This window comes from Brassica rapa, chromosome A03, assembly GCF_000309985.2.
Source record: "Brassica rapa cultivar Chiifu-401-42 chromosome A03, CAAS_Brap_v3.01, whole genome shotgun sequence".
Classification (NCBI taxonomy): domain Eukaryota; kingdom Viridiplantae; phylum Streptophyta; class Magnoliopsida; order Brassicales; family Brassicaceae; genus Brassica; species Brassica rapa.
Genome location: NC_024797.2, coordinates 7,539,303 through 7,559,080, shown reverse-complemented (window position 1 = coordinate 7,559,080; position 19,778 = coordinate 7,539,303). Strand labels below are relative to the sequence as shown.

At 34.8% G+C, this 19,778-nt stretch overlaps 4 protein-coding genes across 5 annotated transcripts; 1 reads left to right on the top strand and 3 right to left on the bottom strand.

The window, feature by feature from the left end:
* Positions 1 to 1,257: 1,257 nt before the first annotated feature.
* On the bottom strand, positions 1,258 to 2,359 carry LOC103857332 (histone H1.2). Its single transcript, XM_009134499.3, has 2 exons — positions 2,097 to 2,359; positions 1,258 to 2,022 (listed from the first exon to the last, which is right to left on the bottom strand). Exons 1-2 carry the CDS (start codon positions 2,271 to 2,273, stop codon positions 1,462 to 1,464), a joined length of 738 nt encoding a protein of 245 aa, XP_009132747.1. The 5' UTR covers positions 2,274 to 2,359; the 3' UTR covers positions 1,258 to 1,461.
* A 7,860-nt stretch (positions 2,360 to 10,219) lies between these two features.
* On the bottom strand, positions 10,220 to 12,096 carry LOC103857329 (probable WRKY transcription factor 21). Its single transcript, XM_018658108.2, has 4 exons — positions 11,887 to 12,096; positions 10,901 to 11,714; positions 10,688 to 10,813; positions 10,220 to 10,591 (listed from the first exon to the last, which is right to left on the bottom strand). The coding sequence occupies exons 2-4, from the start codon at positions 11,644 to 11,646 to the stop codon at positions 10,447 to 10,449; spliced, it is 1,017 nt and encodes a 338-aa protein (XP_018513624.1). The 5' UTR covers positions 11,647 to 11,714; positions 11,887 to 12,096; the 3' UTR covers positions 10,220 to 10,446.
* A 238-nt stretch (positions 12,097 to 12,334) lies between these two features.
* LOC103857328 (monothiol glutaredoxin-S9-like) lies at positions 12,335 to 15,404 on the top strand. Its single transcript, XM_009134496.3, has one exon. The coding sequence runs from the start codon at positions 14,932 to 14,934 to the stop codon at positions 15,238 to 15,240; it is 309 nt and encodes a 102-aa protein (XP_009132744.1). The 5' UTR covers positions 12,335 to 14,931; the 3' UTR covers positions 15,241 to 15,404.
* A 27-nt stretch (positions 15,405 to 15,431) lies between these two features.
* LOC103857327 lies at positions 15,432 to 17,320 on the bottom strand. Of its 2 annotated transcripts, none has more exons than XM_033288967.1 (6): positions 16,906 to 17,320; positions 16,650 to 16,823; positions 16,473 to 16,565; positions 16,271 to 16,399; positions 15,986 to 16,153; positions 15,432 to 15,889 (listed from the first exon to the last, which is right to left on the bottom strand). In XM_033288967.1, the coding sequence occupies exons 1-6, from the start codon at positions 17,083 to 17,085 to the stop codon at positions 15,638 to 15,640; spliced, it is 996 nt and encodes a 331-aa protein (XP_033144858.1). In that variant the 5' UTR covers positions 17,086 to 17,320; the 3' UTR covers positions 15,432 to 15,637. The 2 variants fall into 2 exon arrangements, with proteins under 2 accessions (XP_033144858.1, XP_009132743.1); XM_009134495.3 differs by having other exon boundaries at positions 16,473 to 16,562; positions 16,632 to 16,823; positions 16,906 to 17,311.
* Between the last annotated feature and the right edge of the window lie 2,458 nt (positions 17,321 to 19,778).

The following is a 19,778-nucleotide window of genomic DNA, read 5'->3' as shown; positions in this document are numbered from 1 at the left end:
TACCACTGGATCCATGCCGATCTCATGATCAGTCAGGGTATCTGCAGGAAAACTGTTGAGTAATGTCATTTTGTAATCAAACCAAATCAGAAGAATCAGAAACTAATGGGTTGTAGTTTGGTTTAGTAAAGTTGTTAAGTGTCAGAAGTAGTTGTTTCATATTCTGTATAAGCTAGAGCTAAAGGTGCTAGTGTGAGTAGTTGAAATAGTTAGTCAAGAAAGTGTGTGTGTCCTCTATATTGTAATGGTGTGTGTGTGTGTCTGCAAAATATTTCAGAAAATGAATTAAGCTTTTGTCATGAACTTGCTCTCAAAACACAAACACAAAACAGAGCCATGAAGATCAACCTGCTTAATCATGTTTAGTCTTAAAGATTTCAACAAAAACACAACTGTTATAATCCTTTCCTGTTAACATTATAACTAATATACCAAAATATTACATGGACTATGTTTCAGATACTCAGTGCCGATCCCAAGAAGAGACTCAAGCACATTGTCATGGCAGCAACGAGGTGATCGATCCTAAACAAGAACAACAAAAACAATACAGATTGTTTTCTCCTTCTTGTCCCAAATGAATGTTCCTTGGTTGGTATATAGGGGAACAGAGGCTTGAGAGGGTGACTAAATATCTAAAAGTGGCAAGAGTGTGGATTGCATATGTTGATGACTCAGAAGTGATGGCTCCAGTTGCACACAAGGACCGAAGCCCCCCGGTTCTACTCCTTATGGGTGGTGGTATGGCTGCAGGAAAGAGCACTGTGCTTAAAGACATTCTCAAAGAGTAAGTCAAGATTAAATTAAGTTCACTCAGATCTATATCAGTATATGTTTCACTAATGTACATGCTTGTGTGTGTTGGGACCAGACCATTTTGCGCAGGAGCTGATGCTGTGATTATCGAAGCCGATGATCGTAAAGAACCTGATGTGATATACAGAGAGAGCTCAATGTAACCAAGAAACACCAAGGTGAGAAAGACGAGAGATGTTTTAAAGAACCAAAATGCATCATATGATTCAGACAATGGTATGAACCTCACTATAGACAAGTTCCTTCAAAGCATAATATGTTATCTGTACTTTCTCTAATGAGCAAAGAAACAAGAACTGTTAGTGAAGCAAAACAAGAAACTGAATCTACTTCAACACATTGATACAATGCTTTAAATTCATTCAAGAACATATTCAGGCAGACATAGATGAAGACTAAACCGAACAAAACCACATCTCTCCAAAACATATCTTTAGAAGCTTGGAATGAAGACACCATCGCTTCTAGCTATTGATTAAAAAGCTTCATTTCAGACAAAACCAAAAAAAGAATTACAAGAACAAGGTTCCAAGAAGAAACCAAAAAAAAAAAAAAAACTATGGAAAGCAAAGCTCCCTTCAAGGACGATTCAATTATACAAGACTACCCTAAAAGAAGCTTAACCACCACCATATCCTAGAGAAGCTACTTCTTCACCTTCCTCGTTGAAGCCCTTTTCGCCGGAGACTTCACAGTCTTCGCCTTCACGCTCTTAACCGGAGCCACCTTCTTCTTACTCGCAGCCGCCGCTTTCTTAGCAGGAGCAGCCTTCTTCCCTGGAGACGTTCTACTCGAAGTCCTCGCCGCTTTCGCAGGTCTCTCCTTAGCCTTAACAGCTTTGGTCTTCGACACAGCAGCAACCGTCTTTGTCTTCGCTTTAGGCTTAGTCGCCTTTGGCTTTGCAGCTACAGCAGCAGGCTTCTTGGCCGGTTTAGCTTTAACCGGAGCCTTCGCCGCAACTTTAGCCTTCGGTTTAGATACAGCCGCTGGTTTCTTCTTAACCGCCGCCGGTTTAGCAGAGGGAAGCTTGAACGATCCTTTCACCTTAACCAACTTCTCAGCAGCGACGAGTCTCTTGAGGTTGACGAGAAGAAGCTTCCTGAAGGTAGGAGGAAGAGACTTCTCCTTCTCCTCGATGAACTTCTGAATCGCGTATTGGCTAGATCCGGTTCTCTCCTTCAACGTCGTGATCGCGTCTTTAATCATCTGCATCAATTTCAAAAACAAAAATCACGAATCTGGAAATGAATAAAGCTTTTAGATCGGAAACGAAAACGAACATCTTCGTATTTAGGGTGAGATGGAGGAGAAGAAGAAGAAGCTTTCTTCTTCGGAGCCTTCTTCTTCACTGCAGCAGGCTTCTTCTTAGGTTTAGCTTCCTTCGTCTTCTTCGCTTTAGCTCCCTCTGCAGCACCTGAGGCGACGTTGGTGGGGATGTTCTCTGCCTCTGCCGACATTTTTTTTTCTAGGGAATTGAAGTGAATGTGATGAGTCAGAGAAGATTCTGGTGAGGACGATGAGGGTTTCGGACATGTTTTTATAGTCAGATGTGTAAGAGACCAGAGTTTTTATTCTTCGCTCTGATTGGTTGAGACAGTGAGTACGCGGATCGGTGTAGCATCTCAGGTTTGAATTTTAGCCGTTGGATCTAACGTTATCGACGGTGCGGAGGTAAGGGTTGATAATGAAAGGATGAGGAAGTTAATGGATGTGGAAAGGTGTTTTGTTTATGTTTGGTGTGCTTTTAGCCTCGATTGATTCGATCGTAACTTTAGTTATACTTGACGGAATTCCGTTTTGTTTTCATCAGTGTGTAGATAATTCTGTAAGGTTTCTTTTGAGTATCGAAGCGTTTGAAATGGTTTATTATTGGGTGAGAAAATCGGTTTTGAAGCAAGGTTGGTCGAGACAATGGTTTGTTTTGATAGTATTGATGTGTATTTGTTTTTCTGGAGAATGCTTGGGGGAAGATTATTAATGTTTGTATTCATTGGAAACTAGACTAATCAAGGAGTGTAACGAACGAAAATTTATTTAAATCAGATCATTTTTTGGTGTAAAGTCATGCTGTAGAATTCGATCATAGATGACCATCTTCTAGTGTATGGGCTGCCACACAACTTGTGTGCATGTATGATGTGTCTATCTTCAAAAGTATCATAACTCAAGTAACTAAATATGTATGCATTGGTTTATTTTACATATTTTATATTCATTACATCCTGTAATGATTCTATATTAAATTTGTTATAAAAACTTAAATCTATATATAATAGCAAACCTGTTTTTTCTAACCGCTGATGTCATCATTTTTTTATAGGAAAAAAAATTGACATCCGATGGTGGAATTTGTTTGGAGTGTATAATCTAATGGCTGATATTTTGTTTAAGATAAAGTCCATGACGTCAACGATTCAAAAGTCGTCAACGATTCAATCGTCGTCTTCAATTCACCAAGTCATGGCTCCTCGAAGGCACCGCTTTCACGAATTGCAGAACCGTCATCTTGTTCAAGAGTTGTCTCTTTTCACAATTATTAAATAAATCGACGGTACAGGGTTGTAATCTTTTTTGTAATTTATTCATCAAAGGCTCTCTTTTGCTTCTTCTTCTTCTCTGGGGTTTTCTTCTCTCTGTTTCCTCCAAACTTGGTGTGAACACTCAATTCAAAAATGCGCTGAATCCTTCTTCTTCGATACATCTTTTCTTAATCCATCGATCTTTGCACCCAGAATCTCAGAATCGTTTTCAACATAATCGTTTGTAAACCATTTGTTTGCTTGAATCTATCCTCAATTCAGAAAGTTTAGTTTTCCATATATTGCTCGTCTTATGTCTGATTAATTTATGCCTCTTTAATTTTGTTTATCTTCCTCCTTTTATGGTATACGTATTTGTCTCTGCAGTATCTGAGTGTCTCTGTGATCGGATCTCTTTTTGAATGGTTAGTAATGGGTGGGAGGAGCTAGAGTCAACTGCGTCTTATTTTTTGGCCGACGAATCCGTTTGTCGCTTTCCTTTTCTCTCTTCTCAGATCATTTATTGATTCCAACTTATGTCGTCTCTGATTTTGTACTCTCTCCCTGTTTTTGTATTGCAGTCTACTCAATTTTTATTGTTTCGTATTTATTTTCCTGATTCTGTTTCATTAGTTTTTGGTTCGTGACGGTGAGCCTGAAGTACTGATATCGTGAAAATTTGAGTATTATATTCTTCTTCTTATTCAGTAAACTGATAATTCTCAAGTGCAGCACGTATAACTCATCTGTACATGCGTTAAGTGGAGAAATTTGTAGTCGAAGAAGAAGTGGAAAGAGCACCAACATTCGATGAAAATATTTTTAATGTTACAAATCATTATTGCATTACAGTTGCAGATATATTCTATTTTAATGTAATGTTACTATGTATTTAACGCGTATTTACTTTCAGTTTTGAGTGTATAAAACATTTATTTAAGTATATTGCCATTTGCCCCTCTGTAAAATAAGACTACTAAGCATATGAATTAACCAACGATGTGTACATTAATATATTCATGATGTTACTTTTAGATCAGTGAAGCTTGGAATTTGTCAAGTAGAGAGAAGAGGGGCAGGGGGGAGTGAACATTCTCCAGTATCCGGGCTAGGATCTCCTGTGAGCATCAGAAAATTTATTGTATATTATCATTTTTTGGTCATATAGTTTGCTGAATATAAAGCTTAATTGTAACCAAAAATAGCCATTAATCTTAAAATGTCATAGAGTAAATATTATATATATAAAAGACATCATATCAAAAATATTTATTATATTTTAAAATAATAGTTACAATTTTCCTTTAATGTATTTAAGGAGTTTAGATATATTTTGATTTTAAAAATATTTATTATATTTTAAAATAATTAACTTACATTCATAGAACAATACAATCTTATCAGTATACTTTTAAATTACGTTTTGATTTTTAGGAATATGCTATATATTTATGGTTATAATACTTGTTAGAAAATCTTATTAGCATATTCTTTTAGAATGTAATGTAAATAATAAGCAATTTTTTTTTGTTTTTAATGTTACTATTTCTATATGAAATGATTGTAGAACGTTATATATTATATGTGTAAGCCACAAATGAAATTATTTTTCTTATATAAGTAAAAGGAATATGGCTTAATCATATTTTAACATAATATAACTATTCACACCTATTTTTAAGGTTGCATTTTTGGTTGATTAAAACAAATATCAAGACATTAATAATCTAGAATTGATCTAATATAGACTATTGTATAGTAGATAAAAAATAGTACCCTAAATTAATAGATTGTAGTATATGAATTGGAATAATTATACGGATACCTTTTAGTAGTAATAGATATCAAGAAGCTCTGTTTTGTTTTGATAAATTTTGAATTGATAAATTATACCAGTCAATAAATTAGTCTAAATTAGCGTTAATATGAAGTTTTGATTAAAAGCTAATAGTCATACATAATTATGTAACAAGCAAGTTATAAATGAAATCAATGCCAAGCTCAATCCCGAATGATCTTTTTTATTGATAAACAAGTTAGCAATCGCATTGCACTCTCAGACCAGAAGGAAGTGGTAGTTACCGTAACGCCTTGGGGCCGTGGTTTGATACAAGATGAGGGAGGAGTAGAAAAGTTTAGGAAACATATAAATGAAATTTTACATTACTGACTTGTACATGTACTTAATTATGTTGAAAAATATATTTCTAAAAGGTTTCACTGTTTCATGTTGTCTACACCGACCAAAAAAAGCTGAAAGAAAGGACGTTTATATTATTGCGTCCATTTAGGAAAAGGTGTTTTTAGCCAAATCAAAATCCATGTAAACATTTTTATTGAATATTTTTCAGGGAATATACCAATTTTGATGTTAATTAAATCTGCTTGCAGTGTGTTAGTGTTCTATTTTAATTTTTCATCTCCAATCAAAGCTCCATATTTCATACCAAAACCAAGCTTTTATATTATTATTTTAATTTCAATAATTTTAGTACTTTAACTATTTGTAATGACTTTATCATTTTATTATATGTAGATAGAATTTTATTTGTTAAGCTATATAATTTTATGCTTTCAATGTTATATAAATTTTATAAAAATATATATGTTATAACTAATTTATTTACTTTTTAAACTACTTTTTATATTTTTTTTGATTAGGAATGTAAATTAATCAATAATAGGAATTTAATTTCACTATTAAAGAAGATACAGTAAAATATATTTTAATATTTAATGTGATGAATAATGTAATACAAATTAGTATAATACTATTCACAACCCATCAAAATTGGCAGAATGATGTAAACTTTAAAATCTTTTCAGAGATGAGATTATATTTTAAATAAACGAATTTTCAAATGAATTTTTCATTATAATTATTATATATTTTTACTATCACTTCTTCAAAGGAAAAATACATTTTAACTCTTTTATCTTTTCTATTCTATAATCCATTTTGTATAACATAGTCTCATTGACAGCTCACTTTCAAAATACCTTCAAATTGGAAAAAATGATAAATAATTTTATTCTATTATGTCCAAATATTTCAAAATATTACAGAATCTCAAAAAAAAATTAGAACTATTAAAAATTATTAATTCCAAATGTATTGTTGATTTATCGGAGAACATATATACTAGATAGTTAAAAATGAATAAATATCATTCAGAAGTACAAGAACTGAACTTTCAAAAAATAGGTTTGGAACAAAAATAAAATATGTGTACAAAATGGAAGATTGATCATTTTGGAGAATATAAGTTTTTTTAAAAGATTCAAGTTAATTATTTCAATAATTAAATTAAACTCTTGTAATTGTCTATATGAACATTTTTAATTGTTTAAATGTGTCACTGTAATTGTTTAGATACATATTCACAATTTTAGATACATATTTGTAACTATACCAATCCATTTGACCATTGTAAACTTTAAAACTTAATTACTATATTATATAACAGACTTATCGTTCATTCTCAAACACTGCGTTAAAATAATATATTTTCGTTTTACTTAATGATTTGTAGTTTTTTCTTTCTATAATCTATTAATTTTAGAATAAATTTCAGAAATAGTTTATATACTAAAAATGTTAGGTTTATGTATCACTATTTTTCATTCCAAATAATTTTATATATAGTTATTTGTTTTAAAGGAAATATATATTTAAATTTTGATGTCTTTCTCCCCCGCGGACTCGCGGGGGCTCGCAATCCTAGTTTGTTATAAAAACAATCATGATGATGTATGCAAGTATCAAGTATGCAAGTATGCATATTGCTTCTAAAGGCATACAAGTACTTTTATTACCAATGAAATTATATGACATTCATTGGCAAACATTAATCTTTATCATGAATACGAAATTCAAATCTTACATTGCTATATATTTATTATCTAACGAATAGTAATATTCTACATTTGGAATATTGATATCGGTTTGAAACTTCCTGCGTTTTTACTTTTTTTGACGAGTTTTTGTATTGCGAATGATTGTGTAACGTCCTAATGGTATGAATGACGTTCTCATTAATTTTTGGGCGTAAATAAAGGTTTACAGATTTATAATCATTATGATATTAGTAATTGTCATTTTTTATATCGATAATTGATATATATCCAGTATGAACCCTGTTTTTAAATTCTTACAAAGTTAATTTCCTTCATCATGTATAACTGGAGTTGAAAACCACCATGATCGAATAATTTGGATCCAACTCACATATACATCAAACTTTTTCTAGTTTAAAACCAATCCCAATTCAAATAAAAAATGAATAAATTGACCTAAAATTAAATTTCATTCACAAAAAGAAGAAGAAGAAGAAGAACTGGTCTATAAAGTTATGATCGATCTGATCATAGTTGAATAATTCCCGATTTACATACAATTTTTTATAAACGGATACTCCTAGGTAATAAATTCAATCAATATATACAATAGTAAGAGCATCTCCAATGTACACCTCTATAATTTCCTCTAAAATAGAGATCTCTATTATAGAGGTGAAAATGCTCCAATGTATGCCTCTATAATAGAGTTCTTCTATTTTAGAGGAAAATATAGAGGAAAGTTACTTTTTGCCTCTATATTTAGAGGTGAAAATAACATATCTCTATATTTTCCCCTATAAATAGAGGAACTCTATTATAGAGGCATACATTGGAGCATTTTCACCTTTATAATAGAGTTTCTCTATTTTAGAAGAAAATATAGAAATAGAAATAGGGGTGGGTTAGAGATGGTCTAAGTAAGGCAAGAACCTTTAATCTCCCTTTGACATTCCACCGATCTATCATCATATTTATTAATTGCTTCTAATCGCCTGCCCTCGGAAGCCAGTTACATTTTACGTTTACCAATGGAAGCTAATGCTGGATTCAAGATACTCTCAAGTTTCTAAATTTATTATTTTTAGAGTCTAGACTCCTATAAACACCATTGAAATAAACCCTTTAACAAAAAAATAATAAACACCATTGAAAACATGCAAATTAATAACAATGGACTTTGCGGATTCAGTAATCAGCTAGTGAATGGTCTGACTCAAATGTTAATACTATGTTTTCAATATATCGATCTAGCGAAATGTAAAGGAAGATCTCTCCCCAACCTTTCGATAACTATAAATCTTTAGTATATGATAACTTATTTTTTTGGTATCATCTACATATGTTGAGAATCTTTTAATAAAAATATACACTATATCTTTTTGATTGTTTGGGATGCTTATCAGTTGTCACCACCCATTATAGATAGATATTCAAACATGCCATCCATTCAAAGTGCACACGCCAAAATCTCAAAAGATCCTTTACTATAAATTATTTACACAAATATTCAGAAGGTAATATGTAATCAAATTAATACGGCGCTGAAATGCTAGTTTATCACCAAACTATCTACTGTTGGGGACCTGGGGTCTTAGGATCAAATGGAAGATAGCATGCGAGTCTCGACGCAACGCCGATTGTAATTGTCCTTCAACAACTCTCTTCGCCAACATGAACCAAGGAAAATGATGATCTACAACAGCAACTATCAGGTTAAACAAGAGCCTATGACAATGATGACCTACGCCAACGATCCTATTCTCCAAAGAAAGAGAAACGTGGCTCAATAAATATAAAATATGTATCGAGTGGCCAAGGAAAAAAAAGAGACACCAGTGACCAATAGCTGCAAATTCACCATAACTTACATCCACTACATGTTCATGAATCATAACCAATCAACGACTCACTCCACTTGTATTTTTTCTTGTTTAATCCCGTTGCTATTGTCCTAACGCTTCAAGTAATCGAAATATGTGACCATTTCCTTTATCATTTATATTTGTTGTCGACCAAGACTGGTTCCCTCCTTATTTAACACTATGGGTGGTTTGTTTAATGGAGATCTATTCTTTGGCCTCTGATAAGCTGGTGGATTCTCCAGATGATCTGATGAATATAAACACTGGGGATCAAGATTAATTTGGTCGTAAATAGTTAGATTACACGACATACGGTGCTTTCCTAAGTTGAAAATTGTGATCCAGATGATAAGTTCGGTGGTATTGGCATGATCCGGGATGATGTGGAATATTCAGTCTTAAAGATGTCAGAAAAGCCTTGGAATCGTAAAATTTAGGCTTGTGGGTTCGGGTAGTTTAGTTCGACCAAAATTTTACCAAATTGAATTATAATTTTTTTTGGGTTTGGTTCAGTGTTCGGATAGTTTGGTACGGTTTTTATTTTTTTTACCGAAACTAACCAAAATTTTTGTTTCGTTTATATTTCGGTAAAATAATGGTTAAATTTCGGGTAATTTAATTCAATTTTTTGGTTTAATTCAATTAGCTCGGTTCAAAATTTGGTTAGCAAACTTTTCATTCTTTTTTTGAAAAACTGAACTAACAAATTATTGAACTGAACCAAAAACCATTTTTTTATAAACCTGTCGAATTAAACCGAACTAATCGGAAATTTTGGTTCTGTTTGGTTCAACGAGTTCAGTTCGGTCCAAAACCGCAATGCCTAGTAAAATCAACTGAAGAAAAAAGAATGGCTGAGTTTGGCCTCCAAATGGAAAATTCTTTTCAAACACATTTCATGTTTAATCTTTGATCTCTTTTTTTTATTCCTCATGATACTGTGTATACAAGTCTTCTTGTCAAAGGAGTTGTCAGTTGATCATGATATTTCATCTTTTCTCACGCGAGATCTGTAATTCCTCATTGATTAGCTTCTAAGACCAACTTCTTGAAACCAGTCCAATAAAATATGGAGATTTACGGTAAAACAAATCTTCAGAACTTCTATGTCATCAAGAGGATTAGAAATACACTCTTTTGACTCGAATATACTGTTTGAGGCATCAAGTGGGTTTGGATAAGTTTGGGTCGAGTCTTCATTGTTTTGGTTGTGTATTGCCAAACTGAGATAAAGAGCAATACACTTGAGAAACAAAACAGTCTTGACAAGGTCTCCTACACTTACCCATTTAACCCAAAACCAACAACTGCAGTAAACTCTTATCACAAAGCAAATCCACCCCAACAAAAGCACTGCTCCCATCATATATCTCACAATATTGGAGCAAACACACATGATAAAATGAAAGTTAAGTTGTCACGGTTTGAGATGGCATTTTGGGGTGGTTATGCTCTGCTTCATAAGTAACAATAAGCATTGCTGGATCTTCCAAACATCTCTCAACGTGCTTCCTCGCTGGACAACCTCTTATGCTACTGCATTTGTAGTATCCCCTGCACACACACACACACACACATACATTCTCAAAAATGACTCAATACTTTATACATAATACTGCCTCTAAGAGAGTGATTAAGAAGTTTATATACCTGGGATAAGGAGAGCCCTTGATGGGTTTCTGACCATACTTTCGCCACGAATAATCATCAGGAGGGATATCTGCAACCTTGTTACTTATAGCAGGCACTCTAATCGATCTCCTAACCCGATGTTTCCTGTCAGTTACCAACAAGCTTTTAATGCAAGAAGAAAGTGTAGTGCGAAATGAAATACCAAAATAAAAAGAAACATACAAAGCTGACCTCTTCTTAGAGCAGTGGCATCTGCTAGATCTCCCGCATTTAGCGCTACCATGTTCATCAGCACCTCTCATGAGGCATTTCCTCTTAGAGTATTGTGAACTCTGATCCGTTGAACTCGGAGCTCCCAACAAATGGAAGGAGGAGGAGGAGTTGTTTACGCTACCGTCTATGCTAAGCGATGAAATAAAGGACCTAGTGGATGACATTGTTGGAGTTGTACAGCTCGAGTTATCGAAGCTCAAACTCATCCCGCTGTTGCACTTCCTAAGCATCATCTCAGCTTGATGCCTCTGCTGATGCTGCTGATGAGCCTGTAACCGTTCATGTAACTGCTGTTGTTGCTGCTGGTTAAGCTGGAGGAGAGGGGCTTTTGCATTTGAGTTCAAACCGAAAGACCGGGTCCCTAAAGTGAGGGAATCAACGGGTCCCAAGCTCAAATCAGACCGGAGCACCACCGGTGGTTTCTGAGATGAAGTAAGTTCTGTTCTTTGGAGACAAGGATCAAGGAAGATGGTTTGAGACAAATGGGTCTGAGGTCTCTTAGCTCTTCTAAACCTGGCATGACCCACACTGCTGCTGCTTAACAGATTGGCTACTCTCTTGAACCTAAACACAGCTTCTCTAGTTTCAGACAATAAACTCATGTCGTACAGATGATCTTGTTGATGTGGTCTGCTGGATAAGAGGTTAAGAACTCTATGACAGCTCTCCACAGCTGCTCTGTTGGTTCCTTCTATCTCCTCCATGTCTTAAAGTTAAACAAGACCAAATAAAACCCTAATTTTTTTTCCTCCTCGCGAGAGTCTAGTCAACCCTAGAAACCAAAATGGGAAAGACCCAGATAGTAAAGTTTCCGTTTTTACACAATCCAATCTCAGCAAGACCCAAAAGAAGTTGCCTTTCTTAAGCTTGTAGACGAAAAGCTTCTTAATTGAGAGAGAAGAAAACAGAGGACGAATTGAGAGGGAGCAAAAAGCAAAACGGACCTTCCTTTAAGAAGAGAGGGCTGTGAATGAGTTGTCAAAGGCAAGATTCTTCCACCATCGTATTAAAGAGGTGTGAAGGAGAAGACTTTCTTGACTCTCCCTTTTCTCTCTCTCTCTCTCTCTCTCTCTCTCTAGGCAGAGCTTCTGCAATCACTCAACCAAAAAATAAAAGTGAAAGCATTTCTCCGATTTTTCTATATTGTGATTTTTTTACCCCAAAAAGGCAAAAACCACAGTGGATAAATCAGTTTTAAAGGAAAGGAAAATATAAAAAAGACAACTTTATTTTGGAAAAAAGCAAAGAAGGAAAAAGACAAGGAATCAGGTGGGTCCCATCCGAAGACCTTAAAGATTCGTTTTTTAGTTAATTAAACTTAGGGAATCATTAAACTATTGCAAAGAGGCAATTATGCTTGTCTATAATCAAATTCGTGGCAGGAACTATATACGAATATACTAAAGCTTTCATTCATGATATCAAGGAAAACTTATGTAAAATCGTTTAATTCCAAGTTCTTGAGTTTACTTTTTTCCAAGTAAAACCAAATTAGTAAAAGTGGGAACCAAAACTCGTTCCTTTTTTCTCAGTTTCTAACGGTTACTTTTTTACCACATATAAACGTGTCTTTCTAAAGGTGATATACATCGTTTAATTCCAACTTTTGTTAAATAAAACCCAAAAAAATGGAACCAGAACCTCTTTTACAGTTTCTAACGCTTACTTTTCTTTTCTGTTCGACGGATTTTCAGTAGAAAATCAATCACTTTCTACGTGCACAGCAAAAAGTTAAATTCTAAATTAAAAGGCAAAAATATCTACTACACTTCAACGATTTCATTGCTAAAAGGTAACATTGTAGAAATCCAAAGCTAGTTTGGGAATTCCAATTTTATATGTTTATAATAAATAAATAAAAACTGAATTTGCATATTCTTCAATAATTTGTTTTCTGGTTGACTTCTCAGAAAGTTCGCAAGTCATTCGGTTCACGATAGTTCCGTGTACATCTCATTGATAGTCCAAACAAGAAAACAACTCTTCATAGAAATGTCAACATTATCCTATCTATCATACATTGAAATGTCCAAAAATAATTTTTTTTGAATATTCTTAGACAACAAAGTGTCTGTTTAAGTTCAACCACTCCTTAATTTTAAGATTACAAGATAAATTTATTGCTAACTACACAGCACATTGGACTGCTCCTGCACTTCACTTCCTCCTCTCTCGGTATACAAATGATTCAATGAAGAAGAAGAACATTACATTTTAGTTTCTTCCGCAGAAGAGTCTTGAACTGTTATTTTAGTTGTTGCATTCAGGGAGCTTCCGTGCATAAACAAGCACCATTACAAATTCCTTTGCAGAGGAACCTATAGTTGCAGCTACTCTTTCATGCTTAGATGTTGTTTCCAACCATAGCTCCACTAAGCTGTGAAGCTCCAACGTTGGGATTACTGCTTCTCCCATACATCTTATCTCTACCTGTTATATAAAATAAACATAAAACGAATGAACACAAGGGAGAGCTGATTTTAGATCAAATATTCAAGGATTTTAACTCATCTAAACCGGTGAGACCCATTAGCGATGATCTCAAAATGAGAGTTCCCCTTATATCACGCTATAGCTTGATTCATACAAGTTTCAAATAATACACTAACAATTATGGACCCTTATAATCACCCCTATTGATTGTAGGAACTGACTCATTAAAGTAGCAACTGCATTAGAAATATTGCGTACCTCAGTTTCAGTCTTGAGATCAAGCTTCCTCATGAGGTACTTTTGGATAAAAGAAACTGGAATATTTCCATCCCTGTCATATGATTAGAGACAGAAGATCAACACTGCTACAATATAATTCCTTCAAATAAAGAAGTAGACACTCCAAATCCAGAATTAGGAAAGTGATGTCAGGATGTCCACGGAAGGAACAGGATTACCCTTTGGGCTGAGCAACAACCTCTTGGGTTGGATTCTGTTTGGTTTGATCTGGACTTTCTACTTTGTCTACACTTCATCTCTCGAGGAGGATCAAGAATCTGGTCTTTCACTCTGAACATGGAACTAATATGTCTTTTAGCCTTCATCAGTGTTCATCTATCTCCTTATCTTTTTCATGTGAGGACGTTAATCAATAAAACTTCTTCTGTTTCCTTGTAATTTTAAGTGTAACTTCATGTGTACATCTTGTTTCAATTTTTCACAATCTGTCGAATTTTCACACAAAAAAGATGATTAAATTAGAAATCAGACCATGTTGGAGAACCATATAAGAGTGAGTTAACCAGCTGGTTATATAACTTACGAGTACAATATACATGCAAGAGCCTCATCGATAAGAAGTCATGGACACTAGGAATAACAAATTACTTTTCTTGGACTAAGTTACATGAAATTTCAATAAAAATCAATTGACAATTGCGACTTGAGAATCCATTGTCCATGTCTGATGTCTTTTATATCACTTTAGGTCTCATCTCATTTGATGTGAGATTCCTAAAAAATTCTTTAATCCACGTTTAATTAAAGGAGTCAAGACTCAAGAGGGATAGAATCTTTGGCAATTTTTTTTTTTTTTTTGTAACTTGGCTTTCAAATTAAAACAAAAGGAAATGTAAAAACATTACAAGTCTAAAGAGACTAACATTACAGTTATACCAAATTAAAAAGAATAAATAAAAATATTGTTTTGGTTCACAGTAATTAAAGTCACTTTGATAAACTTGGGGAACCTTTTGGACGATCTTCTGTGATCTCTTTATCTCTTTTTTTGGTCTCCACATTCTTTTCTTCCTCCTTTGTTTTGTTATAAATAGCATATGATTCAAGAAACTCGTCTCATGCAACACTGAGCACAAGACTGTAGTATTACAACAAAAACAAAAAAAAAACTCTTTTCTTCACCCAAAAGTGAGATTTATTTCATGGGCTTTCAGTTTTAAATATCTTTTAATCTATTAGGGGAAACAAAGGTGGAGTTTGTTTCTTCTTCTCCAAGAAACAAGCCCTAGATTGATTGAAACTTCCTTCAAGAAACCATGGACAAAGTTGTGAGAATGTCTTCAGAGAAAGGAGTGGTTATATTCAGCAAGAGCTCGTGTTGCCTGTCCTATGCGGTCCAAGTCCTCTTCCAAGACCTAGGGGTTCACCCGACCGTCCATGAGATTGACAAAGACCTTGATTGTCGTGAGATCGAGAAAGCCCTCATGAGGCTCGGGTGTTCCACGCCGGTCCCAGCCATCTTTGTGGGAGGGAAGCTGGTGGGTTCGACCAATGAAGTCATGTCGATGCACCTAAGCGGTTCGCTCGTTTCGCTGGTTAAGCCATTTCAAGCTAGTCTATGTTAAAAAGGTGTTCTAACTTTATAAAGTTCAAAGACACAAGTTCAATAAGAAGCAACCAAAAATCATAGAATCGTATAGCCGATTCAACCTTTGTAATGTAGATTTATAATTATTGTTGGTTTTGTAATTTCATAAAGATCCTATAATAATACTTATTTATAACGTTATTAATTAACTTTATGGTAATCTTTCAGGGGAATAATAGGATATTTTTTTATTATTTAATATAATAATAAAGGGTTATAAATAACATTCGTAGCTAAAATGCCCAAGATCACCCCACAGAGAAGAGAATACAGAGTACATATATTACTACAGATACAGAGTGATTACAGACAACGTTTGTCTTGTTGTCTGAATCACTACAAGAACAGAATAAACTGAGTGTTGTTGTTGTGTCTCACTTGAACTCCAAGGCTTGTGGGTTTGGATGAGTGTTGGAAATATTTGATGAAGAAGACACTGAAGTGACATTAATAGGATATACCTCGGTTACTTCTTCAGTCTTCTCATCAAAGTAGACCACATCCTGCATCGTTAACTGGTGGTATTCGACCACTCCTCTCAGGTAGAGATTTTCGCGTGTGTAAATCGAGTTCTCGTGCGCTAACCGAGCCTTCTCAGCCAATAACGTCTCAAGTTGAAGTCGCACCTATATAAGATGAAAGACAAAAGACACAACCAAATATCAGAATATGCTAAAAAAGATTGTTCACCTTTGTAAAAAGAGTAAAAGATATATTCATACAAGATCATCGTTATCAGTTTGGCTGTTTTCGCCGTTATGATCCTCCCTCAGAACCTTGTTTTCTTCTTCCAGCTGAGCGCATCGCTGCTTTGCAAAGGCCAGATCAGACTTTACCATCTTCAGCTCCCGGAGAAGAAGCTTTGCCTTGGCGGCCATGGCCATTGCAACCTGTTTTGACATAAAATCTATTAACTCCTTTTTCTGATTTCTAAACTCAATAATCAGTAAAATGAAGATATATTCGCTGCTGGCAACCAATGAAATGATACAGAGCAGGCACCTTACGTCGCGAGAAGCCTTGAGTTGAATCTCCAAATCCGCTTGTATCTCAGGGGGGTTAGGCTTTTTCTTAATCTTCTTACGTGTTTCTTGAATGATCCCTGCAGTACGCGTCTCCACAGCAGTAATACCCTCCTAAAGAAAAATTCACACATTCAGCACAGTGAAGAAGGTTGCACATGTCTCTTAGCAGAACCAAGAAACGAACCTCAACAGCAGTACCAATGTAGTTAAAGGAAGAAGTGATGGCATCTAAGCTTCTCTGTAAGGAAGGATTCTCTGTTTTCCTACCAGCTTCCTGCAACATGTTCTCAACTTTAATAAGAACACTATAATAAAAGGGCTTTCTGAATCATCTCAAAACAACCTTAGTTCCTGATGAAGCAGTGGTGGAAGAAGGCGTGTTGTGGTGGTCAATTGTGGTGGTGGGACTTTGAGGAGGAGGATCCTCATCATCTAAAAGAGCCTTGGCTTTACTAGCGAGACTACCCCAAAAGCTTCGTTTAGGTTCGTTTAAACTCTTCATAGACGTGTATTCATACGGCTTCCTCACCACCTCCTATTCAAATTAAAAAAAAAAAAGATCCCACATTTCAATTCGAAAAGGCTAAATATCAGAAAGATAGAAAAAAAGACGAAACCTTGGGAGGAGTGGGGACAGGAGGAGAAGAGTAGGCGGAAGAAAGAGAGGAGTCTCTGTGCGCTGAAGATGCTCTAATTGCCTTCGCTGCGAGGGACGACGCAGCAGAAGAAGATGAAGATGAAGACGACGACGAAGAGGGAAACGATGAAGACAACATCCTTGCCTTGTCTCTCTCCATGGAATCAAAGTTTTCGAATTTGGGGGTGGATCTAGGGTTTTCCCTGTGAGAATCAAATGTGGATCTATCTCCTCTCCTCTCCCAATTTGTTTTTCAGTTTTGGTGTCCGTCAACGACGATGGTGGATCTATATCCGGTTATTGAATCTTGGTTTTCAAATTATGTTTAAACCGGTTTCCCCCTTAAATACACTTGATTTATATACATCCGGTTTAATTGATTCTCATGATCCAACCAGTAATTGCAACCACTGATTCATTCATGAAATTTACATCTTAATAGACCTCGACTCCTTTAAATTAAGCCTGTGAACAAAAAAAAAACAACCTGATTCTTTTTTTTTTCAAACCATAAAAATTTGACCTGACTATATTGAGACTGACCTGAAATTTTGTAGACACAGCACAGATCTAGTTGCTCAAAAAAAAAAACAGCATCAAAAAACATTTACGAGACTGCTTATCATGTCTGTCGATATATACTATCTGCAACGAATAATCGTCACTTAAAAATAATTAATTGAACACTTCTTAATTATAACAAAATCGTTTCTGATGCATGCTGCTAGTAGCATACACATGACCGTACAGAAAGATTGACATGCAGCACACACGAGTTCTGACTCTATGTTTGTGTGCATGTATTATTAGGCTTCTTGGAGTTGAATCAAATGGCCTTTTGCAACAACTAGTTTTGTTTCAAGTTCAGGCACTACTCTAGCAGTCTCCTTATTATGTTCACCCCCAAGCTTTTGTGTTTGATTTGCTTCTTTCTTGGTCAAATCCATCAAGCGAGATTTTCTCGTAAGGATATATATTCATACCGTTGACTCTATATATCCGAATACATGCAACCCTCCCCTAACCATATATAACGGATAAGAGATAACTCAGATGAAAGCGAGATGTTCTAAACTCCGTTGGCGTTACTTGACAAGACGAAATTAGTGACTAAGTGTGTGAACTGGAAGAAGCGAGATTAGGGATATTGACGTAGACATTGGGCTTTCTGACAAATAACCAACTTTGGCCAAAATTGTTCATTAGTGGTTTTCATTTTGTTTTCTATAGCCTCTGTTTCATGTCTCGTCGGTTAGGTCAGGACCATTGCTCATTATTACACAGCCCTCCCCACAAAAGAAAGAAAAAGATGGTCTCCTAAATCTGAAATTGCATATCCATAACCAGATAAGAATATTAGCTTCTGCTTCAGTTTTTTTTTTTTTTAATATCTTATTGGCTCTTCTGGCCAGCTCAGGTAGAAACGCATAATATTTAGTGTTACAGTGCAAACTTTTTTTAGAAAAGCTATCACATTGTTTTACTCAAGTTTGAAATGTTTAAAGGTAAATAATAGTCGGATCGCTTATTATTATTTTTTTTCCTAAAAGGTAAATATCATATAAATGAAAGTTTAGATTTTACAAGAAAAAAAAATTCTATTTTTTGTTACACCTTGGCAAAAAAGCTAAAAAAACAAGGTAGCAACCCGAGTGAAGATGAGCCAGACTAATTTCCACGTTCAACGCATCCACTTAGCCATAAGTTTGAGGAAGTACTTCCTCTCGCTTCTAGCAGTGATGGTGTTTCGCACCTCTTTGTCAATGAATCTGAAGACTGTTTCTGGTGCAAGGGCAAGGTTGTTGTTCAAGACATTGTTTCTTTGTTTCCGGATCGCTTATTATTAGACTATCAGATAAACTGTCGAGAATAAAACTCAATCCCAAACTTCCCACACAACAGTGATTTTGATTTAGAAGAGGCTCAAATTCCGGAGAATGTTTTATCACATTCTCATGTCTCGCCTATCACTTTACCAAAACCATGCAGGCAACTTCATGATTTTACTACGTAATGAAACTTAAAATAAAATAGCAATCGTAAGATGTAACTATTATGGTAAAAAATGTTGATTGAAACTAGACGGCATTACAAAAAAATATCAGATGACAAAGAAAAAACTAGACGGCAGTACAGGGCAGGGAGTTTGTACTTTTTGTTAATAGATCATAGCAGCATCCTCTATGGTCGTCCAACCCAAATCCTAATACACACATTTTTACTTTGAGTTTCGTTAGACTAATACAATTTACTCCACTTTCTTTTTTTTCATATTTTTCACCTCCTTTTTTCTTCCATACTAGTATATTACTCTTGAAAATACTAAGAGCACTTACAACCTTAAAGATGCTAACTTGAAGTTCTTATTATAAAGTATTAATATTTTTAATTTAAATTAGTTATATTTAAATTTAAATTTTAAAAGCACAATTGACCATTGATTGATATACACATGCTTATCCGGTTCTTGCATGTGTTTGTTTTAGAACCTTTTCAATTTCTCTTTTTTTTTGTGTGTCAGAGAACTCCATTTTAAACCATTGATGGAGGTGCTCAATCAGAGCCATAGTGTCTAAAAACGAGTGTCACCGGCAGAACATTATAGAGCAACTAGGCGATGTGGAGACGTTAGATATCTTAAAGGGGGTTATGGATACGTGTATTAGCATTATTGGAGGACAAAAGGGAAACTGGATTCTGAAGGATTATTTGTTGACGTAGAAAAGACATGCACAACGAGATTTAAGAAGGATCACCACCACATATTGAACTAGGCCTACCCATGATATGTTCCTACTTTTCCTAACTTCTACTGGCTACATCTCTAATTGTATATCCATTTCACTATTTTTA